This window comes from Oreochromis aureus, linkage group 3, assembly GCF_013358895.1.
Source record: "Oreochromis aureus strain Israel breed Guangdong linkage group 3, ZZ_aureus, whole genome shotgun sequence".
Lineage (NCBI taxonomy): Eukaryota > Metazoa > Chordata > Actinopteri > Cichliformes > Cichlidae > Oreochromis > Oreochromis aureus.
In genome coordinates, this window is record NC_052944.1 from 19,507,666 (window position 1) to 19,524,181 (window position 16,516).

Sequence of the window (16,516 nt, forward strand, 5' to 3'; positions counted from 1 at the left end):
CGATTCTGTTTTTTATGGGATGGTTGGCAACTCTACTAACCAACCTTATGAATAAAATAAAGTTCACAATCAGTAACATCATAGCAGCCACCCAGCTGTATAGAAACTCCGTCATGCTAGCTAGTACACAGTACGAGTTATTGTAACTGACGGCAAAGAGTCAGCACAATGAAAATAAACTACACCTAAACTTGGTTTATATCTGACCCAGATAGGCTGCCGGTCATAACTTCTTACCTGAAGTTCAGTTCACCTGACACTCGGACCGGCGGCCGCCTCAGGTCTCTCCTCCTCCTGCCTCACCTTTCCCTCATCTACATGCTGGCCTCTGTGGAAGCTCCGCCATAGCCACCAACAAACAACTGAGTTATTTTTACACATTGGCCAGCATCTGGACAATCCACCACCTTTCATTGTTTATACCGTTACAAAAAAAAAAAAAAAAAAAAAAAGCCCATAAAAACGAAAAATCACCATCTGGGCATGCTGGTATGCCCGATGGCCAGTCCAGCTATGGTCGTGCCGTCAGTTAACCCTTCCGTCAGTTGCCTGATCTAAATGTATTCATAAATATCTATATATACATACATATGCATGTGTTTTCAGTAGCATTTGTGTTAAGTGTAGTAATCTGTCTGCTTTTCAAAAATAGTTGCTACTACACCAACTGCTGCAGCAAACTGTAGTGTATCTGCAACTAATGGTTCAACAACAACTGAAGCTTCAACAACTGAAGGTTCATCAACAACAACTGAAGGCTCAACAACAGTAACTGAGGGTTCAACAACAGCAACTGTGGCATCAACAACAACTGAAGCTTCAACAACAGGAACTGATGGTTCAACAACAGCAACTGTGCCATCAACAACAACTGAAGCTTCAACAACAGCAACTGATGGTTCAACAACAACAACTGTGGCATCAACAACAACTGAAGCTTCAACAACAGCAACTGATGGTTCAACAACATTAACTGTGCCATCAACAACAACTGAAGCTTCAACAACAGCAACTGATGGTTCAACAACAGCAACTGTGGCATCAACAACAACTGAAGCTTCAACAACAGCAACTGATGGTTCAACAACAGCAACTGTGGCATCAACAACAACTGAAGCTTCAACAACAGCAACGGAAGGTTCAACAACAGCAACTGATGGTTCAACAACAGCAACTGTGGCATCAACAACAACTGAAGGTTCAACAACAGCAACTGATGGTTCAACAACAGCAACTGTGGTATCAACAATAGCAACTGTGGCATCAACAACAACTGAAGGTTCAACAACAGCAACTGTGGCATCAACAACAACTGAAGCTTCAACAACAGCAACTGATGGTTCAACAACAGCAACTGAAGCATCAACAACAACTGACAGTTCAACAACAGCAACTGTGGCATCAACAACAACTGAAGCTTCAACAACTGAAGGGTCATCAACAACAACTGAAGGCTCAACAACAGTAACTGAGGGTTCAACAACAGCAACTGTGGCATCAGCAACAACTGAAGCTTTAAAAACAGCAACTGATGGTTCAACAACAGCAACTGTGGCATCAACAACAACTGACAGTTCAACAAGAGCAACTGATGGTTCAACAACAGCAACTGTGGCATCAACAATAACTGACAGTTCAACAACAGCAACTGATGGTTCAACAACAGCAAATATGGAATCAACAACAACTGAAGGTTCAACAACAGCAAGTGAAGCTTCAACAACAGCAACTGTGGCATCAACAACAACTGAAGGTTCAACAACAGCAACTGTGGCATCAACAACAACTGAAGCTTCAACAACAGCAACTGAAGGTTCAACAACAGCAACTGTGGCATCAACAACAACTGACAGTTCAACAACAGCAACTGTGGCATCAACAACAACTGAAGCTTCAACAACAGCAACAGTGGCATCAACAACAAGTGAAGGTTCAACAACAGCAACTGTGGCATCAACGACAACTGATGGTTCAACAACAGCAACTGTGGCATCAACAACAACTGAAGGTTCAACAACAGCAGCTGAAGGTTCAACAACACCAACTCTGGTATTAACAACAACTGAAGCTTCAATAACAGCAACGGTGGCATCAACAACAACTTCGGCTTCAACAACAGCAACTGAAGCTTCAACAACAGCAATTGTGGCATCAACAACAAGTGAAGGTTCAACAACAGCAACTGAAGGTTCAACAACACCAATTCTGGCATTAACAACAACTGATGGTTCAACAACAGCAACTGTGGCATCAACAACAACTGAAGGTTCAACAACAGCAACTGATGGTTCATCAACAGCAACTGTGGCATCAACAACAGCAACTGTGGCATCAACAACAACTGAAGGTTCAACAACAGCAACTGAAGGTTCAACAACACCAACTCTGGTATTAACAACAACTGACGTTTCAACAACAGCAACGGTGGCATCAACAACAACTGAAGCTTCAACAACAGCAACTGATGTATCAACAATAGCAACTGTGGCATCAACAACAACTGAAGGTTCAACAACAGCAACTGTGGCATCAACAACAACTGAAGCTTCAACAACAGCAACGGAAGGTTCAACAACAGCAACTGTGGCATCAACAACAACTGATGGTTCAACAACAGCAACAGTGGCATCAACAACAAGTGAAGGTTCAACAACAGCAACTGATGGTTCAACAACAGCAACTGTGGCATCAACGACAACTGATGGTTCAACAACAGCAACTGTGGCATCAACAACAGCAACTTTGGCATCAACAACAACTGAAGGTTCAACAACAGCAACTGTGGCATCAACAACAACTGAAGCTTCAACAACAGCAACAGTGGCATCAACAACAAGTGAAGGTTCAACAACAGCAACTGATGGTTCAACAACAGCAACTGTGGCATCAACAACAGCAACTGTGGCTTCAACAACAACTGAAGGTTCAACAACAGCAACTGAAGCTTCAACAACAGCAACAGTGGCATCAACAACAAGTGAAGGTTCAACAACAGCAACTGATGGTTCAACAACAGCAACTGTGGCATCAACAACAACTCCGGCTTCAACAACAGCAACTGAAGCTTCAACAACAGCAACAGTGGCATCAACAACAAGTGAAGGTTCAACAACAGCAACTGAAGCTTCAACAACAGCAACTGTGGCATCAACAACAACTGAAGCTTCAACAACAGCAACTGATGGTTCAACAACAGCAACTGTGGCATCAACAACAGCAACTGTGGCATCAACAACAACTGAAGGTTCAACAACAGCAACTGAAGGTTCAACAACACCAACTCTGGTATTAACAACAACTGAAGCTTCAACAACAGCAACGGTGGCATCAACAACAACTCCGGCTTCAACAACAGCAACTGAAGGTTCAACAACAGCAACTGTGGCATCAACAACAACTGATGGTTCAACAACAGCAACTGTGGCATCAACAACAACTGAAGCTTCAACAACAGCAACTGTGGCATCAACAATAGCAACTGTGGCATCAACAACAACTGAAGGTTCATCTACAGCAACTGTGACTTCAACAAGAGCAACTGATGGTTCAACAACAGCAACTGAAGGTTCAACAACACCAACTCTGGTATTAACAACAACTGAAGCTTCAACAACAGCAACGGTGGCATCAACAACAACTCCGGCTTCAACAACAGCAACTGAAGGTTCAACAACAGCAACTGTGGCATCAACAACAACTGATGGTTCAACAACAGCAACTGTGGCATCAACAACAACTGAAGCTTCAACAACAGCAACTGTGGCATCAACAATAGCAACTGTGGCATCAACAACAACTGAAGGTTCATCTACAGCAACTGTGACTTCAACAAGAGCAACTGATGGTTCAACAACAGCAACTCCGGCATCAACAACAACCATGACAACAACAACAGCTGGTTCAACAGTGGCAACAACAACAACTGGTTCAACTGCAGCCACTATAACAACTCCTGCTTCAACAGAAACTGCAGTAACAACAACAACTGGTTCAACTCTGGCAACAACAATAACAACAGCAACAGCGGCAACAACAACAATTGGTTCAACTGCAGCAACTCTAACAACACCTCGTTCAACAGAAACTGCACCAACAACAACAATTGGTTCAACTGCGGCAACAACAACAACAACTGGTTCAACAACAACGGCTTCAACAACAACAGGTTCAACAACAACAGCTTCAACAACAGCAGCAGCAGCAGGAGCAACAACAACAACAACCACAACACCAGCAAGAACGACAACACCAGCAACAACAACAACAACCACAACACCAGCAAGAACGACAACACCAGCAACAACAACAACAACAACAGCAGTAGCGGTAGTTCGTGCACCAGTTGTTGTTCTTGCAGCAGTTTTGGTTAAACCCTTTGTACCTCAACTAGAAGATAAAAGTAGTCCACAATTTAAGGCACTTGCGGCAGAAGTGGTGGTAGTGGTGAGTAAGATAGTGAGATGTTGTTAAAATTCCAGCTGATTACAGCTACATTTGAATTAATTAATTAATTTCTACTTTGCTCCGCACAGTATGAATTCATCTATAGACGTCAATACGGTTTACTTTTCAGCCGTGTAATTGTCATAGCATTCAGGTAAGATTTGTACTTTTGTTCATTTATAGCAAAATTAATCTTATTATCAGTAATGGCAAAAATGCATGTTAATTAAACATATTTAATTAACAATTGCAGTTTTGTTCTTTCTTTTATGTAGACCAGCTGGGACCAAAACACGAACAGATCCTGATACTGAAGCAGAAGTGGAGGTTGTGTTTAACAACACAATAACACCTGCGGAAATCCCACAGGCTGAAGATGTTCGACAAACCTTCGTCAAAGCGGTGTCTAACCCCAACAACACTTTCAACCTCAGTATTGATAAAACATCTGTCGTAGCAACCCAAGTAAACCGTGAGTAAATAGAAGTCACACATGCCCCTTCTGAAGTGGTTTATTTTTAAACCAGGCAACATACCTATTCATATTTAATATCATATAGAATGTATTATTGTTCGTGGCATGAACATCTGTGTAGTGATTTATTTCATTACTCTCTCTTTCTCAAAAAAACAATATAATTATTTAATGTGCTAAACATCAGAAAGACTCCTTTAAATAAGATTGAGTTGAGTGATTTGATTTCAATTCCTTTTTTCTTCCTATGTTTTCTACACCTGTAACAACTACAACTGCTGAGCCAGTTATAACAAAGCTGTTGCAGTTCACATCTGTTGGAGAACCATTTACACTTGACTTGCTGGACCGATCATCTCCAGCATTTAAAAATAGATCATCACTGATAGTGACAACAGTAAGTTTGTTCTCTTGAAGTCAAACAGTGGTTAAATGCATGCATTCACTTAAGCATACAGACTCACAGATCTTTGATATTGTGTGTTTCTGCAGCTTGAACCTATTTACAATAAAACATTTTCTTCATACTACTCAATGAATGTGACTGAATTCCGGTAATTTATTTTTTCTTTGATGATTACATATAATATATAATACATAATGAATTCATGCAAGTAAAACAATATATGGTTTATTGATTTTGCAGAAATGGATCCATCATCAGTGACATTGACATTCAGTTTGCATCTACATCAGTGCCAAATGACACTGACATTGAAAATGTTTTGATCAATGCAGCTCCAAACATAACAGCCTTCAACATTACCAATGTTGTTGTCAGTGACCCAGGTAAGCAATATTTAATATGATCATGTTTTAAATTCATAATATCTTAGAATTGCTTGTTAAAGCACCACCTCTTCATTTCTTGGCATCTACAGTGGCTTCAACTACACCTGTGAACACTACAATGATCACTACCCCTACAAACGCAACCACAGAAAATCTTACAAGCACCACACCTGTAACAAATACAACTACTGCGTCTACAACAGCTTCAACTACACCTGTGAACACTACAACACCAATGATCACTACCCCTACAAATGCAACCACAGAAAATCTTACAAGCACCACACCTGTAACAAATACAACTACTGCGTCTACAACAGCTTCAACTACACCTGTGAACGCTACAACACCAATGATCACTACCCCTACAAACGCAACCACAGAAAATCTTACAAACACCACACCTGTAACAAATACAACTACTGCGTCTACAACAGCTTCAGCTACACCTGTGAACGCTACAACACCAATGATCACTACCCCTACAAACGCAACCACAGAAAATCTTACAAACACCACACCTGTAACAAATACAACTACTGCGTCTACAACAGCTTCAGCTACACCTGTGAACGCTACAACACCAATGATCACTACCCCTACAAACGCAACCACAGAAAATCTTACAAACACCACACCTGTAACAAATACAACTACTGTGTCTACAACAGCTTCAACTACACCTGTGAACGCTACAACACCAATGATCACTACCCCTACAAACGCAACCACAGAAAATCTTACAAACACCACACCTGTAACAAATACAACTACTGTGTCTACAACAGCTTCAGCTACACCTGTGAACGCTACAACACCAATGATCACTACCCCTACAAACGCAACCACAGCAAATCTTACAAGCACCACACCTGTAACAAATACAACTACTGCGTCTACAACAGCTTCAACTACACCTGTGAACGCTACAACACCAATGATCACTACCCCTACAAACGGAACCACAGAAAATCTTACAAACACCACACCTGTAACAAATACAACTACTGCGTCTACAACAGCTTCAACTACACCTGTGAACGCTACAACACCAATAATCACTACCCCTACAAATGCAACCACAGAAAATCTTACAAGCACCACACCTGTAACAAATACAACTACAGTGTCTACAACAGCTTCAACTACACCTGTGAACGCTACAACACCAATGATCACTACCCCTACAAACGCAACCACAGAAAATCTTACAAGCACCACACCTGTAACAAATACAACTACTGTGTCTACAACAGCTTCAACTACACCTGTGAACGCTACAACACCAATGATCACTACCCCTACAAATGCAACCACAGCAAATCTTACAAGCACCACACCTGTAACAAATACAACTACTGTGTCTACAACAGCTTCAACTACACCTGTGAACGCTACAACACCAATGATCACTACCCCTACAAACGCAACCACAGCAAATCTTACAAGCACCACACCTGTAACAAATACAACTACTGTGTCTACAACAGCTTCAACTACACCTGTGAATGCTACAACACCAATGATCACTACCCTTACAAACGCATCCACAGCAAATCTTACAAGCACCACACCTGTAACAAATACAACTACTGTGTCTACAACAGCTTCAACTACACCTGTGAACACTACAACACCAATGATCACTACCCCTACAAACGCAACCACAGCAAATCTTACAAGCACCACACCTGTAACAAATACAACTACTGTGTCTACAACAGCTTCAACTACACCTGTGAACACTACAACACCAATGATCACTACTCCTACAAATGCAACCACAGCAAATCTTACAAGCACCACACCTGTAACAAATACAACTACTGTGTCTACAACAGCTTCAACTACACCTGTGAACACTACAACACCAATGATCACTACCCCTACAAACGCAACCACAGCAAATCTTACAAGCACCACACCTGTAACAAATACAACTACTGTGTCTACAACAGCTTCAACTACACCTGTGAACGCTACAACACCAATGATCACTACCCCTACAAACGCAACCACAGCAAATCTTACAAGCACCACACCTGTAACAAATACAACTACTGTGTCTACAACAGCTTCAACTACACCTGTGAACGCTACAACACCAATGATCACTACCCCTACAAACGCAACCACAGCAAATCTTACAAGCACCACACCTGTAACAAATACAACTACTGCATCCACAACAGCTTCAACTACAACTGTGAACGCTACAACACCAATGATCACTACTCCTACAAACGCAACCACAGCAAATCTTACAAGCACCACACCTGTAACAAATACAGCTACTGTGTCTACAACAGCTTCAACAACAAATGTGAACGCTACAACACCAATGATCACTACCCCTACAAACGCAACCACAGCAAATCTTACAAACACCACACCTGTAACAAATACAACTACTGCATCCACAACAGCTTCAACTACAACTGTGAACGCTACAACACCAATGATCACTACTCCTACAAACGCAACCACAGCAAATCTTACAAGCACCACACCTGTAACAAATACAACTACTGCGTCTACAACAGCTTCAACAACAACGCCCGGTTCAACTGCGGCAACAACAGCAACTGGTTCAACAACAACAGCAGCAGCAACAACAACATCATCATCAACAACAACAACAGCAACAACAACAACAACAGCAGTGGCAGTAGTTCGCGCACCAATTGTTGTTGTTGCAGCAGTTTTGGTTAAACCCTTTGTGCCTCAACTGGAAGATAAAAACAGCCCACAATTTAAGGCACTTGAGGAGCAAGTGGTAGTAGTGGTGAGTAAAATACTAAGATGGAATATTGTTAAAATTCCAGCTGATTACAACTATATTTAAATTAATTAATTAATTTCTACTTTGCTCCGCACAGTATGAATTCATCTATAGACGTCAATATGGTTTACTTTTCAGCCGTGTAATTGTCATAGCATTCAGGTAAGATTTTTACTTTTGTTCATTTATAGCAACGCTAATCTTATTATCAGTAATCACAAATAATTAATGTTAATTTAAAATATTTAATTAAGAACTGAGTTTTTCTACTTTTTCTTTAGACAAGCTGGGAGCAAAACACGAGCATCTAATACTGAAGCAGAAGTGCAGGTTGTTTTTAACAACACAATAACACCTACAGAAATCCCACAGGCTGCAGATGTTCAAAAACTTTAGTTCAAGCGGTGTCTAACCCCAACAACAATTTCAGCCTCAGTATTGATAACACATCTGTTGTAGCAACCCAAGTAAACAGTGAGTAAACAGAAGTCACATATGCCACTCCTGAAGTGGTTTATTGTTATGCAATATACCTATTCATATTTAATATCATATAGAATTTATTATTGTTTGTTGCATGAACATCTTTCTAGTTATTTATTTAATTATTCTCTCAGATAACACCAACATAATTATCTAATGTGCTAAACAGTAGAGAGACTCCTTTAAATTAGATCCACCATGTATAAAAACAGCATTGTGTGTTTATGAAAAATGACTTTGTTTTTAATGGTTTTTTTTCTTCCTCTTTGTTTTCTACACCTGTAACAACTACCACTGCTGAGCCAGTTATAACAAAGCTGTTGCAGTTCACATCTGTTGGAGAACCATTTACACTTGACTTGCTGGACCGATCATCTCCAGCATTTAAAAATAGATCATCACTGATAGTGACAACAGTAAGTTTGTTCTCTTGAAGTCAAACAGTGGTTAAATGCATGCATTCACTTAAGCATACAGACTCACAGATCTGTGATTGTGTGTGTTTCTGCAGCTTGAACCTATTTACAATAAAACATTTTCTTCATACTACTCAATGGAAGTGACTCAATTCCGGTAATTTATTTTTTGTTTGATGATATATCATATAATATATAATACACAAGTTAATGCAATTAAAACAATATTTGGTTTATTTATTTTGCAGAAGTGGATCCATCATCACTGACATTGACATTCGGTTTTTATCTACATCAGTGCCAAATAACACTGACATTGAAAAAGTTTTGATCAATGCAGCTCCAAACATAACAGCCTTCAACATTACCAATGTTGTTGTCAGTGACCCAGGTAAGCAATATTTAATATGATCATGTTTTAAATTCATAATATCTTAGAATTGCTTGTTAAAGCACCACCTCTTCATTTCTTGGCATCTACAGTGGCTTCAACTACACCTGTGAACACTACAATGATCACTACCCCTACAAACGCAACCACAGAAAATCTTACAAGCACCACACCTGTAACAAATACAACTACTGCGTCTACAACAGCTTCAACTACACCTGTGAACACTACAACACCAATGATCACTACCCCTACAAACGCAACCACAGCAAATCTTACAAGCACCACACCTGTAACAAATACAACTACTGCGTCTACAACAGCTTCAACAACAAATGTGAACGCTACAACACCAATGATCACTACCCCTACAAACGCAACCACAGCAAATCTTACAAACACCACACCTGTAACAAATACAACTACTGCATCCACAACAGCTTCAACTACAACTGTGAACGCTACAACACCAATGATCACTACTCCTACAAACGCAACCACAGCAAATCTTACAAGCACCACACCTGTAACAAATACAACTACTGCGTCTACAACAGCTTCAACTACACCTGTGAACGCTACAACACCAATGATCACTACCCCTACAAACGCAACCACAGCAAATCTTATAAGCACCACACCTGTAACAAATACAACTACTGCGTCTACAACAGCTTCAACAACAACGCCCGGTTCAACTGCGGCAACAACAGCAACTGGTTCAACAACAACAGCAGCAGCAACAACAACATCATCATCAACAACAACAACAACAGCAACAACAACAACAGCAGTGGCAGTAGTTCGCGCACCAATTGTTGTTGTTGCAGCAGTTTTGGTTAAACCCTTTGTGCCTCAACTGGAAGATAAAAACAGCCCACAATTTAAGGCACTTGAGGAGCAAGTGGTAGTAGTGGTGAGTAAAATACTAAGATGGAATATTGTTAAAATTCCAGCTGATTACAGCTACATTTGAATTAATTAATTAACTTCTACTTTGCTCCGCACAGTATGAATTCATCTATAGACGTCAATATGGTTTACTTTTCAGCCGTGTAATTGTCATAGCATTCAGGTAAGATTTTTACTTTTGTTCATTTATAGCAACGCTAATCTTATTATCAGTAATCACAAATAATTAATGTTAATTTAAAATATTTAATTAAGAACTGAGTTTTTCTACTTTTTCTTTAGACAAGCTGGGAGCAAAACACGAGCATCTAATACTGAAGCAGAAGTGCAGGTTGTTTTTAACAACACAATAACACCTACAGAAATCCCACAGGCTGCAGATGTTCAAAAAACTTTAGTTCAAGCGGTGTCTAACCCCAACAACACTTTCAACCTCAGTATTGATAACACATCTGTTGTAGCAACCCAAGTAAACAGTGAGTAAACAGAAGTCACATATGCCACTCCTGAAGTGGTTTATTGTTATGCAATATACCTATTCATATTTAATATCATATAGAATTTATTATTGTTTGTTGCATGAACATCTTTCTAGTTATTTATTTAATTATTCTCTCAGATAACACCAACATAATTATCTAATGTGCTAAACAGTAGAGAGACTCCTTTAAATTAGATCCACCATGTATAAAAACAGCATTGTGTGTTTATGAAAAATGACTTTGTTTTTAATGGTTTTTTTTCTTCCTCTTTGTTTTCTACACCTGTAACAACTACCACTGCTGAGCCAGTTATAACAAAGCTGTTGCAGTTCACATCTGTTGGAGAGACATTTACACTTGACTTGCGGAACTCATCATCTCCAGCATTTAAAAATAGATCATCACTGATAGTGACAACAGTAAGTTTGTTCTCTTGAAGTCAAACAGTGGTTAAATGCATGCATTCACTTAAGCATACAGACTCACAGATCTGTGATTGTGTGTGTTTCTGCAGCTTGAACCTATTTACAATAAAACATTTTCTTCATACTACTCAATGGAAGTGACTCAATTCCGGTAATTTATTTTTTGTTTGATGATATATCATATAATATATAATACACAAGTTAATGCAATTAAAACAATATTTGGTTTATTTATTTTGCAGAAGTGGATCCATCATCACTGACATTGACATTCGGTTTTTATCTACATCAGTGCCAAATAACACTGACATTGAAAAAGTTTTGATCAATGCAGCTCCAAACATAACAGCCTTCAACATTACCAATGTTGTTGTCAGTGACCCAGGTAAGCAATATTTAACATTATGATATTTTAAATTCATAATATCTCAGAACTGTTTGTTAAAGCAAGATTTTGTTTCATTTTTTTGGCATTTACAGTGGCTTCAAGTACAACTGCGAGCACTACAACATCAATGATGACTACTCCTACAAACGCAACCACAACAAATCTTACAAGCACCACACCTGTAACAAATACAACTACAGCTTCAACTACAACTGTTGAGGCTGTTACAACAAAGCAGTTGCAGTTCAGAGATGTTGTAGCGATATTTACAACTGACTTGCTGAACTCATCATCTTCAGCGTTCACACAAAGAGCCACACTGATAGTGTTAACAGTAAGTTTTGTTCCTGAACTAGAGCAATATTTAAATGTTTGCACTCACTTATGCATAAACACTCAAAGATCAGTGATTGTGTGTGTTTCTGCAGCTTGAACCTATCTACAAGACAACATTTCCTTCATTCCGCTCAATGAACGTGACTGGATTCAGGCAATTTATTTTTTACATACTGATGCAATTTAACAAACATTATATAATATTTATAAAATTTGTGATAACTGAATGCAAGTAAAACAATGTTTTCCATTTTGCAGAAATGGATCCATCATCACTGACATTGACATTCGGTTTGCATCTACGTCAGTGCCAAATAACACTGACATTGAAAATGTTTTGATCAAAGCAGCTCCAAACATAACAGCCTTTAACATTACCAATGTTGTTGTCAGTGACTCAGGTAAGCAATATTTAACATTAGGATATTTTAAATTCATAATATCTCAGAACTGTTTGTTAAAGCAACATTTTGTTTCATTTTTTTGGCATTTACAGCGGCTTCAACTGTGAACACTACAACACCAATGATGACTCCTACAACCACTACAACTGCAGCAACTACAACTGCTGAGCCTGTAAGAATACTGGTGGTGCAATTCAGATCTGTTAATGGGATATTTACAACTGACTTGCTGACTTCATCATCGACAGCGTTTAAACAACGATCCACACTGATAAAGACAACAGTAAGTTTTCTTCTTGCATTTGAATAATACTTAAGTGTATGTATTGTGAATAATTCCAGAGTATATACTTATATTGTCATATAACAGCATTTTGGTAGTGTACCATAAAAAAAAGTGTATGGCCATCTTTTTCTATCCATGCATTTATGAATCCCCTCCTTAAGGCAACAATTTTTCCATTTTTTCATAAGATTATACAGATTGAGATAAAGAAAAATCATATATGCAATAAAGTATATACCAAAAACATTTCCATCATAAGCTAAACTGAAATAAAACTCCAAAGTAATTACTCCTCATGTCTCTATGTTTTTTCCAACTCATTGCTATGCTTTTGTAAGTGTTTAAAGAAAAAAGATATAACATAAAATTATATGCTAGCCATTCAAAAAATGGCTAGCAACAACTATTAATTGCACTATGATATTACATAATGCAAATAATATATCACAAATTACATGGTAGTAAAGAAGCACAACCCCCAAAAGCAAAGCATACATACTTACAGTTTGTTTATTCATATTTCTACAGCTTGAACCTTTCTACCTGGCAAGATTTCCTTCATTCCGCTTCATCAGTGTGACTGGATTCAGGTAAATTGTTTATGGTATAGAATTTTACAATTTTTTCAAGTAAATAAAGCAAACAAAACAAAGTTTGGGGTTTTTCCTTTTGCAGTAATGGATCCATTATCAATAACATGGACATTGGATTTGCATTGTCACTGGTCCCTAATGCAAAAGAGATTGCACAAGTTTTGATCGATGCAGCCAAGATAACACCCTTCGACATTGATATCAGTTCTATTCTTGTGGATGGCATATGTAAGATATATTTAACACAATCATGTCAAACATATTACTATATTACACAACAGTTTCTGAAAGGATTGCCTTTTTTTTTCTTTTACTCAACATTTGCAACAGTATCACATGGAGTGAGCCACAAGATCAGTCTCCTCACTGCGTCCTGTATGGTGCTGCTGTCATGGCTGCTGTCAGGCCAGCAATAACATCTGCGCTGATGCTCTTGTGAAATAACTTGAGGAAATGTCTCCTTTGACTGGGTATGAAGAACGACTTTGTTCCAACTGAAAATCCACGAGGAGCTTCTGATGAAGAGCAATCATACCATGATTTAGAATTAGAAATTAACCTTTATGTTATCTACAAATATAAAGTGTAACATAATTTCAAGCAAAGGTGTCATTGATTGTCAGTTTATGAAGTACTGTGATAAAGTCATGATGTAAGTTATTAATATCAGTGAGATCAAGTTTTTATCCATAAAGCATCTCCTTTGCTTGTGACTCTGACAGTGAAAAAAATGAAAGTGATAATCAGGATAGCATCACCTCCCTTGGCATTCTAAACGATAAGGCATTATAAACTATAAGATGTGTGAAAATGTCCTGTATAGTTACCAGTCACTTTTACCAGTCAATATTTAAATATATTTCTTGTATGTATTGTATTGTATTATTGTATGTATTCTGATTGTATTGTATTGGATAATTATGGTAAAAAATCAAAGTCTAAGTGATCCTGATGCACACATTTGAAATGAACTCTCCCTATAAAAATAATATAATATTAATATCACCTTTTTCTTTCTGAAGCAGGTTCTTCTGAAGTCTTTCATGATAAACTAAAGAAGCTTCAATTAAAGACATTGAACAAACCCTGCCAGCTGTGTACCATCATTCATGTTTGTGTGATGTGATGGTACTGCAGCTTCCTCAAACACGAATGCTAGTTTAATTAGTGATTCTGAATTTGCCTTAGGTCTAAAGGCAGGATTATCTGCCTATCTGTCCACAGCGTACCCCATTTCAATGCTATTTTCAACTGATGAAAATAGCATTAAAAAAACTTAACCTGATCTTGCTGCTTCTTTTTTTAACATCACACAATATCTCCAGGTCTCAAACACTGAAATTGCACATCATTTTGCATCCTTCTTAAAATTTTTATTTTTTTACGAAGCAACAACAGCACGGGACAAGGACATGCAACAAGGAAGGAAAAACAGAAAACACACACACATATATACAAAATTATGTACCTGTACATACAAAGACGCAAAACTATACAAGCTTACAAACATATATAGACAAACATGCATACATGAGAAACAGAAATGAAATGAATGTATGGATATAAATCTCTTGTGTATAGTTATGTAACTATTGACTGTAAATGAAATTAAGGTATTAAAAGCCAATATTATTATAAGGCACGGAGGGAATTTGTTAGGAGAATCTAAGGACAGCTTGAGGTGGGATAGTCCAAGTCAAGAATTATGTTAGTGTAAGTAAAGCAGTTGGTGACTTCCAAAATTGGATTACCCATCATTATTTTCCTTATACTGTGGTTTGCCAGCTCTGAACCGGCTCAGAGCATTACCACCATAAAAGCACCCTTCAGACCATGGGAAGATGGCCTGTTTATTTGTTGTATGTGATTGACATAATTAAATGATAACTAATTAGTAATAATAATTGTGTAATCATTGTATATGATTAATGTTGTGTGTGGAAGTCAGTCAGTAATTAGCAGACCCAGAGATATCCCAATGTACTTTATAGGATTAAAACATGCACATTATAGAATACAGAACAACAACAACAACAATAATAATTATAAATTAAAACAAATACAATGAAAAATGAAAAAAAAATACAAATGAAATTGTTGTTGTTGTTTTGTTGTTGTTGTTTTTTTTTTTTTTTTACAAATTACCACACCTCAACACCTTCCATGCCACTTTAAATACACATGCTTAGCAGGGCTCTAGACTAACTTTTTGACATGGGCGCACCGGGGCGCCTAACTTTAAAAATTTAGGCGCACCGGCACAAAAGTTAGGCACACTCAAATTTTTCAACCGCATCGCTTAACACCGCAGTTTTACATGTGCACTTTCTTTGGGGGGAAGTTGCAGTCCATACATACAATATTCATTTCTAAATTATTAACTAACAAACTTGTGCTTGAAGTGCTTTGTCAATATTGTAGAAAATGTTAAACTTAATCACCATCTTGGCCTGACAACCTGTTTGCTGTTGCATGCTGCTGAAAGGCAGTGGGGAGAGGGGACACTTGGGCAGTGCATTTATTGCAGCATATAATGTGTTTTCTGGATAAACTGTGCTTTTTCAGCATTCAAAGATTGATGGCACCGTGTCAGAGCTGGCTATGAATTTCAGACGGATCAGGCCTTAACTTAACAAAAAAGTTATCAATAGTTCTTTTCATCTTTTCTTATTACCCACAGCTACATCCACTTCTGTCAGGCCTAGGCTGCTCACTAGGGCTGGGTATCATCACTGATTTCTATAATCCATTCGATTCCGCTTCTCAAAGTCCTGATTCGATTCAATTTTGCCTCAGACAGTCAGAAATATTATAATTCTGATCATTTATCAGTACTGATACACATGAGACTTCATCAGAATTGTGAACATCACAGCAGATGCCTTTGTGTCAAAGTAACTGAGAATAA

At 38.2% G+C, this 16,516-nt stretch overlaps 1 protein-coding gene and 1 long non-coding RNA gene across 2 annotated transcripts; both read left to right on the forward strand.

The window, feature by feature from the left end:
- Positions 1-498: 498 nt before the first annotated feature.
- LOC120433432 (GATA zinc finger domain-containing protein 14-like) lies at positions 499-12,479 on the forward strand. Its single transcript, XM_039599610.1, has 5 exons — positions 499-524; positions 3,965-4,165; positions 5,800-7,995; positions 12,178-12,323; positions 12,418-12,479. Exons 1-4 carry the CDS (start codon positions 499-501, stop codon positions 12,206-12,208), a joined length of 2,454 nt encoding a protein of 817 aa, XP_039455544.1. The 3' UTR covers positions 12,209-12,323; positions 12,418-12,479.
- LOC120438927 lies at positions 8,356-8,881 on the forward strand. The gene is made up of 3 exons (XR_005612255.1): positions 8,356-8,495; positions 8,590-8,654; positions 8,774-8,881. It is a non-coding gene; the product is annotated as an uncharacterized LOC120438927 (long non-coding RNA).
- Positions 12,480-16,516: the final 4,037 nt, after the last annotated feature.

What these genes read in the sequence shown, in the direction of transcription:
- LOC120433432 (XM_039599610.1), top strand. Translation starts at nt 499, where the DNA reads ATGGCCAGTCCAGCTATGGTCGTGCC. An exon ending in AGTCCAGCTATGGTCGTGCC is followed by an intron (nt 525 to 3,964) that starts GTCAGTTAACCC and finishes CTGCTTCAACAG; the next exon opens with AAACTGCAGTAACAACAACA. An exon ending in AACGGCTTCAACAACAACAG is followed by an intron (nt 4,166 to 5,799) that starts GTTCAACAACAA and finishes TGGCATCTACAG; the next exon opens with TGGCTTCAACTACACCTGTG.